The sequence below is a fragment of the Pyxicephalus adspersus genome, chromosome 5, assembly GCF_032062135.1.
Source record: "Pyxicephalus adspersus chromosome 5, UCB_Pads_2.0, whole genome shotgun sequence".
NCBI classification, from domain to species: Eukaryota; Metazoa; Chordata; class Amphibia; order Anura; family Pyxicephalidae; genus Pyxicephalus; species Pyxicephalus adspersus.
The window spans coordinates 28,694,474-28,710,743 of NC_092862.1; the positions used below are offsets into that span (position 1 = coordinate 28,694,474).

General features: G+C 36.9%; 1 protein-coding gene across 1 annotated transcript in view; it reads left to right on the top strand.

Moving 5' to 3' along the window:
• The window catches only part of ZNF704 (zinc finger protein 704), a 30,485-nt gene extending 17,241 nt beyond the window's left edge, over positions 1–13,244 (top strand). The window contains exons 4-8 of the mRNA XM_072413290.1: positions 763–863; positions 1,920–2,178; positions 3,934–4,026; positions 9,895–9,986; positions 11,202–13,244. Of these exons, the coding sequence (XP_072269391.1) occupies positions 763–863; positions 1,920–2,178; positions 3,934–4,026; positions 9,895–9,986; positions 11,202–11,313 (657 nt within the window). The 3' untranslated portion in view covers positions 11,314–13,244. The remainder of the gene's footprint in view (positions 1–762; positions 864–1,919; positions 2,179–3,933; positions 4,027–9,894; positions 9,987–11,201) is intronic.
• The last annotated feature ends 3,026 nt before the right edge of the window (positions 13,245–16,270 follow it).

Below are 16,270 nucleotides of genomic sequence, written 5' to 3' on the forward strand. Positions count from 1 at the left end.
CAGTTTTCCATTCTCACCACTGTTAAATTATGGTAATATGATATGATATTTCATATAACATAAAAAGACTGTATAGAATAAATCATTGATAACTCTTCCCATCCCTATGAATGAAATAAATACCAGGTACTTTTTGGATGCAGGGAAAAAAAGTCACATGCATTCCCATGCCTTAAGGACTAGGTTTTTTTGTTCATTCTACACAGCTGAATGGAGAACTGGATGAGTGAAAGGAAGGTGTGTGCTGCTAGAAGAAGCTATTAAAATGAATCTTAGCTTTGTGTCAGATGGGCAAATTATATATTTTATGCTTTAGGCAATTTTCTGATTTTTACAATATGGTTACATACAAAATTCATTATCACATAGTTCTTTTTTTTCTGATTACACTTGATGGACCCTTTTTTCAACCAGGTTTGGTGTTCAAAAATGGCTATACAGTTTGTAGCTAGTTACTTCCTATGGACATTTTTGTTGTAGGGGAGTATTGTTAAAGTACTCTGTGTGAGTATTAAAATTACAATACAAAATTAAACAATTTTGTTACCCTTAAAACTGGCATGTTTATTCTTCCAAAAAATGCATGACTACAGAGCTAAAAATTGACCATAACTTTTGATGTACACTTGCACCACCACTAAAACTATTGACAAACATGGACATATGTGTTAACAGGCATTAAAACACATAAGTGTAAATAGTTTCTAAAGTTGTCTTTTATACTGTTCATACACATTCATTTCATGCCCTGTTTATTTATAGAACTCCATGAAAGTGATGTTCAAATGTCTATGGAAGAAGTGTGGGAAAATTCTAAGTACTGCTGCTGGAATCAAGAAGCACATTCGGACCATTCATCTGGGGTAATCTAATACAACACGTGCTGTGGACTCAAATCACTTAGCTATGACTCATCTGGTATTTGCCAAATTGATCGCTATTTTCTTCTGTGCAACTGTCATTTTCTCATCTTCCCCCATTGCTTAGATTAACGGGCCTTACTGAAAATAGCGATCATTGCAGAATAGTGGAATAAAGCTTATGGGCCTGATTTAATAAAGCTCTCCAGGACTGAAGAGGATACACTTTCATTAGTGAACCTTGGCGATCTAGCAAACCTGGAATGGATTTCCTAAAAGTTATGTTGTATTTTTTAGCAAATGTTTTCATTCCTGGACCAGATCCTTTCCAAGTTTGCTGGATCACCCTGGTTCACTAATGAAATGTATCTTCCCCAGTCTTGCAGAACTTTAACTCTACTCTAAATTTAACTCTACTTCAATTTTCAGTCTATTGGAGTCTGTAGAAGTAGCAGAACAAAAACCACACAGATCTATGAAACCAATTCTTGCATTAATAGGTGCCAGCTAATGGGAGATGATCACAAGGCCAAGGTGATTGTTGTCCATTAGTGCGCTACTGTGCTGACCTGATAGAAAGTGTGAATCTCCGGAAAGCTTATCTTACATAAATTACCAAATTTAACGTTTTTTGCACAAAACCTACATTTCATACTTACATACCAAATCACATTGAAAGTATTTATGTTAAAATCTACTGTAAAGATGTGTGTATATATATATATATATATATATTGCTGTTCTATTGTAAATATTCAAAGCGCGGTCTTGAAGAGCTACAGTGGCTGTTTTTTAATTGACATGCCAGGTGTACTATTCTGCTGCTGGATTCTAGGTCTCTACTAGGTCACCACTGTGTATTATTATTATTATTATTTATAATAATCTTAATAATATTAATAACAATAATAGTAGTAGTGCCTGATGGGGTACCCAGGCAATACTACTAGTATGTGTTATTAGTTATGTCTTTGTATTTTTCTTGCACTCACATGAACTGCAAAGCTTTCGTTTAGGGATGTTATTATGAGAAACTTTGTTCTGTGTTTCTCTCTTCAGCCGTACTGGAGAATCTGATGACTGTGATGGCGAGGAGGACTTTTACTATACAGAGATTAGACTGAACAATGATTCTGAAGGGTGCTACAATCTGTCTGCTGAGTCTCCAACCTATGCATCGACTCCCTCTACTATACATCTTGCAAGTGTTGGAAGTTGTGATACAATTTGTGCCAAGACAGAGACCAAGCTAAATACCCGTCTGAGTAGATCAGCTCCAAACACATATTACTTGATGAATTCAGATCATGCTTACCAGGTAAATCAGTGTAAATTAAAATATACAAACAAAAATAAATGAAGCATTTAGCATTGTAAATTTCATAGTGCTAATAATTTTTTTCTCAAATAGGGTTTGCATATATCTGTCGCTGCTAGGACAGATGTTTTCCTCCTGACACAATACTTAAAAGAAAGGGGGAATGTCACATAGCAGAAAAGTTTATATGTATAAACAGTTCCATGATTTTCAAAAAGAAGCAGAACAGTGGTGCCCAACTATGACTAAAGAACCTAGTGTTAAGAGTTATACTGCATCTGGAAAAGTGTTTTACATTTAATAATTTGTTTTGAATTTAAAAAATAAAGACATTTATTTCAATGTTTTGGTATGTACATGAATGGTCACAAAGATCTCCACCAAATAATTTTCTTCCCCACCAAAATATAGGCTAAGCTCATGAGTTGATAAATGTTTATTTTTTAGTTCGAAGAGGCCCCTATACATATTTACATAAACCTCCTTCTGTTTGACCGTATACGCTGTCCATCATTCATTTTTAATTCCCAGTCCTGGAAGACATAACACTGCTTAACAAAAATGCACTGAATTTAAATATGAGCGCTTACTATGACAAGGGAATTCATTACCACAAAGGAATGGCTTCAAGGGCAGGGAGGACCCTGTGTCCTCCCTGTGTTTTTGGCTTAAAGCTGAAGACCACTAAAAGAATAGGGAAACCAGGGAGAAGTTCGGCTGCTCAGTCTGACGACTGGAAAATGAGAAATTAGCTTGAAAGAGGGAATTTAGAACAGCAAAATATTCTCCAATTAGTTCTTAGTTGTTATATATCCATATATACTGTATATCTATTGTCTTGATTGGGTCTGAAATGGGACAAGATGTCCAAAAAACGATATCCCTTGCATATGTTCTGTATTGTTCACTTGTATATCAATATTAAGAATCAGCTCCCTGAATGGAGGTAAAATTTCTAAGTTTTGGTCCACTTCATCATCCTATATTGTTCAAGGTATGCTTAATAGGCTTTCAACAAGAAGGGGAAGGAGACTGTCAACTTGATAACAGCAAGGTTATAGATGTGCTATTATGTTTTTCTTTCATGGATGCAGGATGGGTGGTCAGGAATATATTTTATGGTTGTCCTGATTGTTGCAATTCGGAGCTACATATGTACTTAAACTGAAAATTTTAGATAGTGTCACTAATGGAATTCCTACATATTATCATTAGTTGTGTTTCATTTTTTGGCCTATCCCTAGATGGGTACAGCTTTCCTATCAAAAGCTTTGAGGAAATAGTTCTAGAAACTATTGAGTCAAACTTAGGGGGAAAAACATTTCTACAGATTTATATAGCAGACAGGTCTATTGTAGATTAGCCAGGATCCCTAAAACCTGGGTTCCCTGTAGTGCTTCTTAGTTGCTGACACTACTTTCCTCTTAAGCTTTTGTATTAGCTCAAAACCCTACTGGCGAACCCTACTAGCCCATATTAAAGTATATGAGGTGGAAATGGGGGATTAATGGAAGCTTGGTCAATAACTAGAATGGCATCCCAGGTTTTCAGGATTATTTGATTCTCTAGAAATTTGAATTGGAAAATAAAAATTGGAAACAAATGGGAATTGGTGGTGTGCATGCACTTGGAGGTGCATACTATTTACATTTGGCGGGCTTTACGTATTTTTCCCCACAAGTCCAAAGTAATTGTAACTAACTGATTTGTAACTAATGACTGATAACTATATAAAATATATTTTTTAAATTTTAGGTTACTCCTTCAGTGAACATTCCAAGCTCAAGGCGAAATGATGTCAACTTCAGTGTTTCTCAACTGCCTCAAACTACGTTTAAAGGAACTTCAGTGAGTAAATACATTAAGGGAAACCATTAGGAATTCTGAATAGAGTAAACCACATCACTGTTAAAAAAAAATAGCAGAATCATTGGGCTTGAAAAATAAACAATGAGGAGCAGGACAGTGAAAAAGAAAGGATTTAGCGGTTATAGCAACATATCTATTAAACGTGGTACATAGTACCCAAAAAAGAGATCTCTCCTAATCCGGCTACAGTCAGCAACTTTAGGTAATGTTTAGCTCATTTCTACAAAAAGCTTAAATGCAGCCAACCCTTTTTTATTTTGTATAAAGAAGGGTTAGAACCTCTGTAAGATTTAGATGCTGATTGTTATAATTGTTATTTTCTGAAGGACATTTTCATTCACTTCCTGTTCTGTTTGATTGCTATTACTTTGCCCTCACTTTCTTTTCTTTAAATGTATAAAGACAGTAAGTACAGAAAAATCACCTAAGAATGTTAAGCAATAAAAAGAGAATAGAGGTTTTAGCATTTCTCCACCCTATACAAAATTTAAACAAAGCAGAAGTTGAGCTTCAACATTGAAGAAGTAACAGTTATTAAGGAATGAACATATCATAAAAAATTGTAATATTTATAAAAAAAACGATAGGGGATAGAGCATGCAATGGTGGTATCCAGAACTGAGAAGAGTCGACAAACAGGTAAAAAAGGGTTTATTTTGTGTTTAAAAGAACAAAACACATTATTAATAATAATATTTTTAATAATATTATTATTATTAATAATAATAATAATAATAACTAGTATTTATATAGCAACAACATATTACACATCTCTTTACAAAGTCCATTGTCAATACTTATTACCATATCCTGTGGCTTACAAATGAAAAGAATGTTACCTTCACTTTTATTAGGTCCTGGTCATGATATCTGTTAGCTAACATTTTTTCTCTGTATGGCAACATTGAGCCTCTGACCCTCTTGGCACAAAGTCCATACAATAATACCCAAAGATGCTGCAGACACTTCAGTATATTAATTTGGATTCCACATACAAAGTATGATTATTTCAGATATACCAAAGAGAAGGTTGAACATAAATTCCCAATATATTTAGAAAATGAATACAATCCTCCATGTAAGATCCAGCTATAGTGCGTTAAGTGTCTTTTAACAATGGCCCCATACCCAGTTCAAAATTTAGGCAGGGTTTGGAAATCACATTTTCTGCACCACAGTATTCATTAACTTGTCACTTGGTTGAATTGTTTAATTGTTTGGGTAGTTCATGAATGTAATTGTTGACTTTATGGCGAGACTACAGAATTGCAGTTATTGCTCCCTAATTATCCAGAATTTATTCCTACATTGTGACTACAATTGATCACAGCTGTGGAGCCCTTTGTAGAGACCGAGCAGACCAGTCTAAACAAAGAATATGGGATTTAAAAAAACAATATATGTTAACATTTGCTTGTCTAGCTTCTTGTTTTAAAATAAATGCATATTTGTTTTCTTCAAAAATTCTTTTTTAACAATTCAGAATTATATAGAATATCCAGACAAAACATATTAGGTGTTCTGCCCACTATTTTTGGACTATTAGGAATGATCGTAATGAAAGTGAAGGGGAGAGAGCGCAGTGGGATGCCGCTCGACTGTTCTCCCCCTCCCCTGTCCATAGAGCAGTATGTACTGTGCTTGTTCATGCATTGTGCAGTCTTCTGTCGTTGAAAGGGATCATGAAAGATCCTTTCCAACGACAATTATTGCAGGTGTGTACCCAGCCTTAATCTGAAAAAGTGTAGGTCCACATATGTCACTCGATTGCTTGATTTTGTGTGACTCTCCACAGCTGGCACTTTCCCAGCTACTTGTAGACTTGCATGGCAACACTGGTCAAAAAAAAACTGCACATGTGACAGCTGGCAGCCCCTATTTGTTCTCTACATGTACCATCTCACCAAGTAGCAGTATTTACTGCCAGTGTGAATTAGCCCTTAAAATAGAAATGTTATTGGTTAATCTGTCATGTTTAGAATAATTTTGAAATTAGGTTTTATTGGTATGGGGTATAGGAAGTTTTTTTGCAGATAAAAAACAGCATTTATTTCAATATTCCACATTTTTTATCCAACTGTGAAATTAAGATAACAAAGAAAATGAAGGAACACATCAGTAAAAGGTGTCATTGTATAATAAAAATAAGAGTTAATGGGAGAAAAAAAGGTAGTAATGACTAGGGTTTTTAAAAGTTTAATAAGTGGGTAAATATGACATTTTTTTCTTGTAAGGTTATTTAAACTGATGGCATGTGCAGGCCAAAGGTTGAGGAGAGGAAACACTTTAATCAGTGAAGCCAGCAAACCTGGAATGGATTTATAAAAAATCATTTGCTGTTTTTTAATAAATGTTTTCAATCCTGGACCAGATCCGTTCCAGGTTTGTTGGATCACCCAGCTTCACTGGGGAAAATGTTTTCTCTTCAGCCTTGGAGAGGTTTAAAGAGTAGGGATGAGCAAGATTTTTAAATTTGATCTCGTGGCGAATCGGGCCTTTCCTGCTTACCGAACATGTGAGCGAGAATGGCCTGTGAAATTCGCCATTAGGTTGTGTTCTCGCCGAACTAACGAGGGAAAAAGCAGGGGGCGGTAACGCCTAAAAATGTCGTCAGAAATCACGGCTGGGAGGGAATCATTTGCTCCCAGGATGCACAGCAAGGCCCAGCAGCCAATCAGGAGAGATCAGAGTAGAGACATATATATATATATATATATATATATATATATATATATACAGGGAAGGGTTAGTTACATTGATCTTGTGTAGTGTGTAGAGGATAGAAGCAGGGAGAAACTTGTAGTGTGACAGGGACAGTGTAGGAGCCTTCTTAGTTCATTGTTAGCTGCATAGTTCAGTGTTTTATAGGGCATTTTATTTTACGTGAGCTACTAGCTAGTCAGTTTTGTTAAATTGTCAGCAGTCAGCACATTTAGTGCAAGTTATATTGTGTGTATTACACTCTACTGTTCACTAACTGCACATGCACTGAAGGTACAACTTGCTGCTACTTGTAGTGCCACGCATAGCTAGTCAGTTTTGTTAAATTGTCAGCAGTCAGCACATTCAGTGTAATCTATATTGTGTATTAGTAAAGACACTGTTAGTCATCTTTTTTTCACACTGTACATTCACTAAAGCTAAAAAAAAACATAAGCAGTTCCTATTTACCAAAGAAGTCTGTTAAAATGTACCAATTATACATTTTAACAGACTATGCTGAAAACCAAAAATAGAGTAGAGGAAGTTGTTCTGTGCTTAATTTTCCCCACATATAAATGTACTAATAAAAAACAACAAATAAACTATTTACTAAGTATTTAAGCAGACATACAACTGTATCAATATTAGAGTAGTTCTCTTCCTTTCAAATGTTAATTATTTGTTTTAAATCCTACCAGTAAGCTGATACATGAGAGAACCAAATAATATTTTGTTCTGTGGTTCTCAAAACAAAGAGGACAAAGTGTATATGTGCTAAGGCGTCTCCTAGCACCAATCTTATTTTAGGAATGACCCATTTAGAGATCATGGCCTTGTTTACTCTTATCTCACAAGGAATCCATGGCTGGTAACGTCATATTCTTTTAAAGCCTTTTCTCTTTTGCTGAAGGACACAAAACTGCTAAAGTTCTTTGGGAAGCTCAGAGCATAGGTTCTCAGTCACAGCTAAATCATCTGCTTTTGCTAGATGAGGAGCATTAAGATAACTGTCAACTAACAGTGTAAAGTCAGCGAGCATGCCATCCAACATAGCTTGAATCAAATCTAGGTGCGATACTTCCAGAGCCAACACTGTCAGCAAAGTAGCAGACAATGGACCGTCAAAACACATATTAGGATTTTGCTCCATCAATGTTCATTTGATAAGAAATGTACTTGTGCAGACGGCATTTTTAGATACCGAGTCAAACATTCCTTCACAGTAGATGTTCGATGAGGAAGAAACCCACCAGTTCCCATGGAAAACAAGTACACATCACCCACCTGTGTATCAAAAACATTATTCAAAAACACACCATATTGGTGGGACAAAATATCTCCTAGCCAATGACAGTTGTGGGTGACCTTTAGGATGCCTTTGTCTTTAAGCACCATTTGGAGACCATTTTTAAAGACCCCTGGTCCCATGAGGTGAGTTTGATACCTATTCCTATTTACCAAAGAAGACAGTTTGGTGCAGTTAAATTTCTGACAATGGACTACACCCAGCTCTAGATGCCAGTTAACAATGCGGTCCCTGCTCCGTCATAGGGCACACCGCCTTCTCCTCCTGCTGTTGCTGCCGCCTGTCAGTACTCCATTCACTAAAATTGTATTACACAGTTCTGGGTGGCATTGACAATGCACTATACCCAGCTCTAGATGCCAGTTACCAATGCGGTCCACGCTCCGTCTCAGGGCCCACCAGGTCCTGCTGCTGCTGCTGCTGCCGCCTGCCCAGTACTCTATTCCAAAATTGTTTTACACACTTCTAGGTGGCATTGACGATGCACTACACCCATCTCTCCATGACACATACCAATGCAGTATCCCTGGCGATAGCTGACCAGAGGTCACACACTGCTACTTCTCTCGCTGACCCACCCTCCGTCTCTGGTCCTCTATCCTTTTACCTAATGTCACCGCGCTACTTCTCCACAACTTTATTCATACCTTCAGTATGCTGTCCATCACGGAAAAATCCTATTTGCCTGCCTATTTGTCACTTTACCTGCCATTTTCTGGAAAACCACAAGGTCTTTTGGAACTTTTGTATTTTTCCCTTGTTGCCACTGTTCTACACATACCTAGCAAATTTGGTGATTCTAACATGTATAGGGGCTTTGCTATTAATGTTTTAAGTTGACCCATTGACTTTAACAAAATTCTGTAAATCAGTTTGCTGAAACTTCGCGAACCCATCGGAAGTTTGAGGAAATTTTCACAAGACTGTCAAGAGGCCTTTTCGCTCATCCCTATTAAAGAGGAAGTAAAACTGAAAAATGCCCCAAAAAAATCCATTTACCTTCAATTGCGCAGTCGATCGGTTCAGAGGTGTCTACCACCGACCCGTCGTCATCCCAACATCCGTCCCTGAGCCAGCGCACAGGGGGCCGCCATCATCACCCCTTCTTCCGAGTTATTCTTCCTAAGTCACCCGACCCAGGTGCGAGATTGGGTGACATAGGTTGGAAAAACACTTGCCAATCTCACTGCGCATGCGTGAGAGCCGCAATTTTTTCCCTTTTCACGAAAGTCTCCTGCGCATGCCCGAGATGCTCAGGCATGTGCTGAAGGAGCACCCAAGAGCCTCCCGGGATGTGTGATGTAGATATCCTGGAAGGCTTTGCACTCCCATTCATTCTCGATTGCCTAGGTGATCAAGGATTATAGGGCGGTGCTGCAGCCTTTTTTTAAACAAAACAAACAAAACAGAACTTTTACTTCACATAAAAAGGTTATCTACCCTTTTATGTAAAGGGTAATTTCTGAGTTTAGGTATGCTTTAATAAATTAGGGCCATTTATTTTTGAGTTTTCTGTAATCTAGTAAATGAACACCACACACAGACCTCCTTCCAGGGTCAGCAGGAGGGCAGCTAGAGTGTAGATTATGAAGCTTCTGCTGTGTAATTTCCTGTCTCTTATCTGGCACTGCTAGCTACATTCACAATTTTAGGCCAGGTGTAAATCTGGCTGACTGCTTTGGAAAACATCCTAGTATTTAAATGGTATTCCATGAGGTTTAGAGACAGCAAGATGGGAGTATCAGCATAACAGGAAAGTTTTAGGATTACCAGACAAGACTGAGGTGGACTTGTGTACTACACTATATATTAATATTTTCTGTTTTATATATTTTCAGGTCTGTCTTCCATATAGTTCAAAATTTGAGGAACATGCACAACCAGTTCAGACAGTATTATCTTCCTCTACCAGAGCTGCTGTAATAACAAGGTATATTAACAGCTAAACCATTGTAAATGTCAGGCTGCCTTGGAGTATCCAAAAAAGTACAAAATATGTATATGCTTTTTTCTAGAGTAACTGTGCTGTGGATTAAAAGGCAGAATTAGAGTAAAGGATAAGTCACCAGTATTTCCTTATGTTTCCATGTAACTGTTTTTTTCCAAATCATGAGTTAGCATCCCTTGTTCTGCACTGAGTGGAGGTGGTCATCTATGTACAGAGGTAGGGTTTTGCTTTCTAATTAAAAGTCAGTTTCACCCTGATTACTGGTGAGAGGATGTTCAGGAAAAAGCAAGAGAGATGACATCACCTGTTCCTTTCGAAATACAAATCCTGTCCATTTCCATTTTGAAATATGAAAATATAGTTCCACATTACTAGCTGTTCCCTATAGGTCAGAAAATATGCACTGCTTGAGTCAAGTCCAGACTGAGAGTTGTAACATAAGAAGGGGATGGTTTCATTACAAAGAGTAGGGTTATAATGAAAAAGGATTTAGAAAAGAATTAAACACGATTTTGTTAACAGGGATTGATCTGGAAGTATACATTTTGACTATAATAACTTCCACCAAGTTAAATGATAAATGTGTTTTTTTTTCATTCTAATATTCCATTTCACCTGCCTTCAAATTCCTCCACAGTTCTTGTCCAACTTACTTTTCTGACCTGATAGAAAAATACACCCCTAGCTGCTCTCTTTGCTCCTCCAATGACCTACTAATGAGTTCCTCACTCATAACCTCCTTACACGCACAACTCCAAGACTTTTCTAGAGCTGCCCTGGCTCTCTGGAATGGTCTTCCTCTTCCTATTTGGCTTGTTCCTACTTTCTACTCATTTAAAAGAGCACTCAAAACCCATTTTTTCAAACTTGCCTACCCATCTTCTCCTGTCTCTTAAAACCCTTACTACCTCCCATCAATCCATATCTCCGCTCCTCATGTGTGAGACTTCCCCCACCTCATTGTAAGCTGTTTGGGGCAGAGTCCTCTCCTCCTCCTGCGTCACTGTATGTATCTGTCTGTCATTTTCAACCCCTGTTTATTGTACAGCGCTGCATATTATGTTGGCGCTATATTAATCCTGTTTATTAATAATAAAAATATTTATGTTTAATTTTTCTGTATCTCTGCCTAATTTTATAAGAGTTTATAAATCCAGTGTTTTTTTATTAAGAATACCCCTACTCTTATCTGTTCAGAAAACCTCGTGGTGAAGGCAAGAAATGCCGTAAAGTTTATGGAATGGAGAATCGGGATAAATGGTGTACAGCCTGCCGTTGGAAGAAGGCCTGCCAGAGGTTTCCCGACTGACTAGCGATAAATTCCACCTGTGTGAGACACTGCTGGAGAACTCAAGTGCTCACGCTCTTTGATTAAGTTCTTCCTGACCAGATAAAAGAAACATCACCTGAGAAGAAATGGGTTCACATAGAGGTGAAATAATGACTAAAGGGATGTTCAATCCATGTTTGCATGATGATGTATGAGCTTAATGCTCACCAGAGTTTTTGAACATTTCCTACATGTTTTTGTGACTGTACATGTGTACATCAGTGATCTTATTGGACTCAGAACAGATGCACAACTTTATACATATTAATAGTTATTGTTGTTTCCCGATGTTGAGATGACTGGGTAAAAATGCATAAAAAAAAGATTGAAAAATAGATGGGGACCAGGAAGTGTGTAAAGCACATGAGGACCCTGTGCACCATAATGTTTTCCGTAAGAATGCTGCATTACAACAACCAGTTAGATTTCAATAACTGAAAAAGGATGGTTGGAGAAGAATATTTTGAGTCAGAATGCTGTTGGCCAATAGAGAAAGTAATATTGTATAGATTACACTTCAACTAATGAGGTCCTGGATCACTGTGTAACATCACATATGAAACCAGGAGTGACAGAAAAAAGATGGACATACAAACATATGCTAATTTTTGCTAACACTCACTACATCTGCTGGACAGCAGAGGTTTTAGCCAACACCTTTCGAATGTGAAGAAAATGTTTCTCCTCAATGCAATTTTTATTTAATTGAATTTAATTTTTGAGCAAAAGCAAGAACTATTTATGCCTGGGACCACCATTATTGACCAACTTTTAAGTAGTTGCAGTGTAGAGTAGATTGTAGCTGCTATTTTTTATTTAAGCTCTTTGGGAGTTCCAGAAACGCAAGGGTGACCATGCATGGTTGCATCACACTTAAAGTGCGTTAGCACCCAAAGATATGAGAAGAAGGTGGAAAGCTTTGTCCATATTCCTGTTCATCAGAGTTGATAAACAGATGATTTGCCTACCACTAACATTAATATTTAATGGGTAGCAGTGTAGGCATTGTGCAACATGCGCTGCAGATGTGTATCTCAGGTGAAGGAGAACTCTCCATGTATGGCCAGAACATTTTTATGGAGGAAATCTCCACCATCAGGTAACTGTTTTAGATCGAATATGATAAAATATATTATGAAAAATATTGGAAACCCATGCCAATCCTGTTGCTGTGCCCTTGAACATGCCTGTGTTTACAATAAAGAAAGAAGGGATGATGTATCAAGGCAGACTTAAAATTAAAGCAAACAATAACATCTGTCTTCAGGTTTTGTTAGATGGAACAGCGTAGAGAAATGGCATGGGTCACTTTAAGTAACAGTCTTTCTTCCTTGGTACTAATGTCCATTTCTTTTCTATAAATTATGTCTAATGGTTTTAAAAATATGCAGTCCTTGACATAAAAAGGGGGTCGTATAGGCATTCTAGCAGGTTGTACATGGTTGTTTAAATTTACATGTATAATAAGCAAAGGTTGTTGGATGGTGGGATCATTTACTATTCTAATATGTATAGCTGCTTGGCAAACAGCTAAATACAGTAAACTCCCTGTTTTCCGGCACCCATAAAGATTGGTAGATTCTGGATAAATGTAGCTTCTGGTTGCTTGAAAAATACTATTAAAAATATGCCTAATTCTTTACCCCTAACTATACCATACCATAAACACTGTGTTTTATATTCATATTATCCCACAAAAAGCACAGGGCAGTACATTGCCAGCAATAAAAAGAACGTCCATACCCAACTGTGACTAGTCCTAAATATGAACATAATAGCATTGCTGAGAACACATGGGAGCCACGTAAGTAATACACAAGGCGTCAGCATATTAACAGCATGGTGCGCAAAGTGTACACTTTTTGCTTTATTTGGCTGGGTTGTATACTGGTTGACTAGGAGTGCTGGTTACTTGGGTTCCAGATAATGGGGAGTTTACTGTAAACAAATAAAACTGATATATAGAATATATAGCAGGACTATAGGAAGGCCGATATTTTCCTGATAGCTGTTGATTCTCCAACCACTCTTACTATTACTGAACTATAGTTTTATGAAGCTGTTAGCATTGCATGCATGCAATTTTTGATCCTTATAAAAAGCAATGTTAATCTACAACAAACGGTAAAATTTCCTGATTGTCCCGAGCAATTTCAGGATTTGAATTGCCTGCTGTGGTCTGCCATTTGCAGCCACCCTAACACCTTAACATAATTGTTGGCTAAATTCCGCTACCTAAAAGTTTTAGTGTGCAATGAGTGCTCATGGAGGTTTTAATTGCCATTTCATTATAATCTTTGGTACAATGTTTATAGCTTTTTCTGAAGACTGTTTTGTACTGTCTGATTTTTAAGAAGCTGCTCCTATTTCTAGTTTACATGGCCCATTGATTGGACAGCCATTTATTAGCACTATTAGTGCGTTAAATGCCTGAAGAAATCTTCTTGTTATCGTATTATCATTTCCCATTTTGGTGTGGGCAAACTGCCCAGTGTTTAACAGCAAGCTGGTTTATATAATTTTATATGATTTTAGTCTGACAACTTTTTCTGTTGTCTTTTTATACTGTGAATGAAATATAAGTTATGTACCAATCAGGAAGAAAAAATCAGAACTGTACACGTGCACATAAGTACAGTTTAGCTTTTCTACTCCATTTTAAAATAATTATACCGTGATTTAACAGGTTATAGAGAACATTGTGATTTGTTGACAAATAAAGTGAACTTTATTGACTGAACTGAGAGGACATGAAATATAAGAGAAATTGATGGCTATTTACATAATGTATTATTGATGGGCACATTTAAAAAATGATAATAGTGATACGTGTTATACAGTTTATGTAAATTAAGTAACCAATTTTATAATTGTTCAATTTGTTATGTAGAACCATTAAGTTCCAGTACCATATTTTTTGCACTAGAGTGTGCCATCTAGAGGGGTTACAGGGGTTTTAGAGCCTTGTTCATTTCTGTTGTGTCAGTAACCCTATGCACATAAGTGGTTTCTTGACTGTTTCTTGTCCCATTTTTTTTTTGAAAGAAAAAAATTAAATGTTGACCATCTGTCAAAGCACATCATCCATAATGTCAGGCTTTCCTACTCCATGGAGATCAATGATCTCTATGCAGACATACTCATAATAGGCCATTAGCCTATGATCATTGCTCCTTGAAAGCCAGTGAGCTCTAAGCAGACAAATAATACAGAGGAGAGACAGTCAAGACATCCAGTTATGCTTTTTGTTATGAAAGCTTTTCACTGATCAGCACATGACTAGAATCTGAATAACCTTTCACATAATGCCACACAGAAATCCATTGCTCATTTCAGCAGAATTAGAAAAATAAGAAATCCAGGAGTAATTTAAAGCCCTGGTGGTCATTGATTATGATATCCAGTGTCCTTTAACTCCTGAATAACTCATAAAAAGGTTACATAGAATCTTAGGAGCTGTGTTCTTTGATTTCAGTGTTGCAACTTTTAGGAGATCCTACAAGCCATATATTTACATTGTAAATCATTTTTGCATTATCTCTGATTGCTAGAATATGTTGTTTACATATGACATCAAACCCAATGATGGAGATAAAGTAAATGGAAATTGGTTGTATTTCATCAAATAGAAACACCTATATTTGATTCCATTTGGTCCTTGGCATTCTTATCTGATATGAGCCAGGGCAGCCATGACAGGCTCATTTATAGGCAGTGTAATGCAGGAACAGGTAGATTCCAGATGTAATTAAAAGGGTTGCAAACATATTACCAAACAACGGGTTCTTTGCTGTCTACAGTGGAATGGTTAGCGTGTCATTCTAAAATTTCAGTTTTAAAATTTTAACACATTTAGAGGAGAGAATCTGTAAACACTAATATTTGATTGGCTGTGCCATCTATTTCACAGGCTTCCAATATGTTTCAATACCTTTCTCAAAGCTTGCCATCCTGGCACATCAAACTTGCAGGTGGTATTTTGAAAGAGTGCCTTCCCTGTTTAGAATATCAGCCTAGAGTCTTGTCAGAGGTATAGTAATGAAGCAATGCTCCATTGATCCTTTTCTGTTTTCTTTTTTTTAGCCACATTTCTGTTTAATTTTAGCACTTTAAAATATTTCCAGACAGTTCACATGAAAAGTCCCTGCACGCAAATTGCACTTTACTTTGGCATATTACTGAAAATTTAATGGAGCCTAGAATACCTACACATTGCCGTGTAGTCCAACATGAACTAGACTGATAAAGCTAATATTCATGTTTGCCATATTTGTGCAACTTGTGGCATTTTATCAGTTTCCGGCTTCTAACTAAAATCTGACAAATGCAATATCTTAGATGAAAGTAAAGTTCTATTAAACAATGCAAGCAGCTGTATGAATGGCAAGCTGCTGTATGAAACACTTCTTCTCTAACAGCATATAGATACCATTCCTTTCCTCTGTTTCTATTTCATTCATTACATGTGACTTTTGAAGCATTTGGCAGCACTGATTGGCCTTGTGTAAGCTCCTGGCGGGAATCGAGGCTTACACAAAGTTAATCAGTGTTGTCAAATGGAGTGAGTCAAATGCTCCTCAATACTTTTTTTTTTTGCTATTGATGACTGAATGGAATGGCAAGGGAAAGAAAATAGTGTGTCTGTAGGGGTCTTTATAAAAAGAACATATAGCTTTGCCATGCAAAAGCTAAGCGTATATTCACTTTATTTTAGCCATACATCTGGCAACTTGTGTGTGAATTTTAACCGCCTTTGGTCCAACAGAAAAGTAATTGCTGCAAACTAAGCACTGAAATACCCATAAATTAATTTGCCAGCAGTTGAAGTGTTGGACAACAAATTGACAGCTTCAATACGATTTACTAAATGATTAAATCTAAAATCTTAAGAAAACAATCAAATTGTTCCCATTCATTGTAGTCTAACAAAACTACA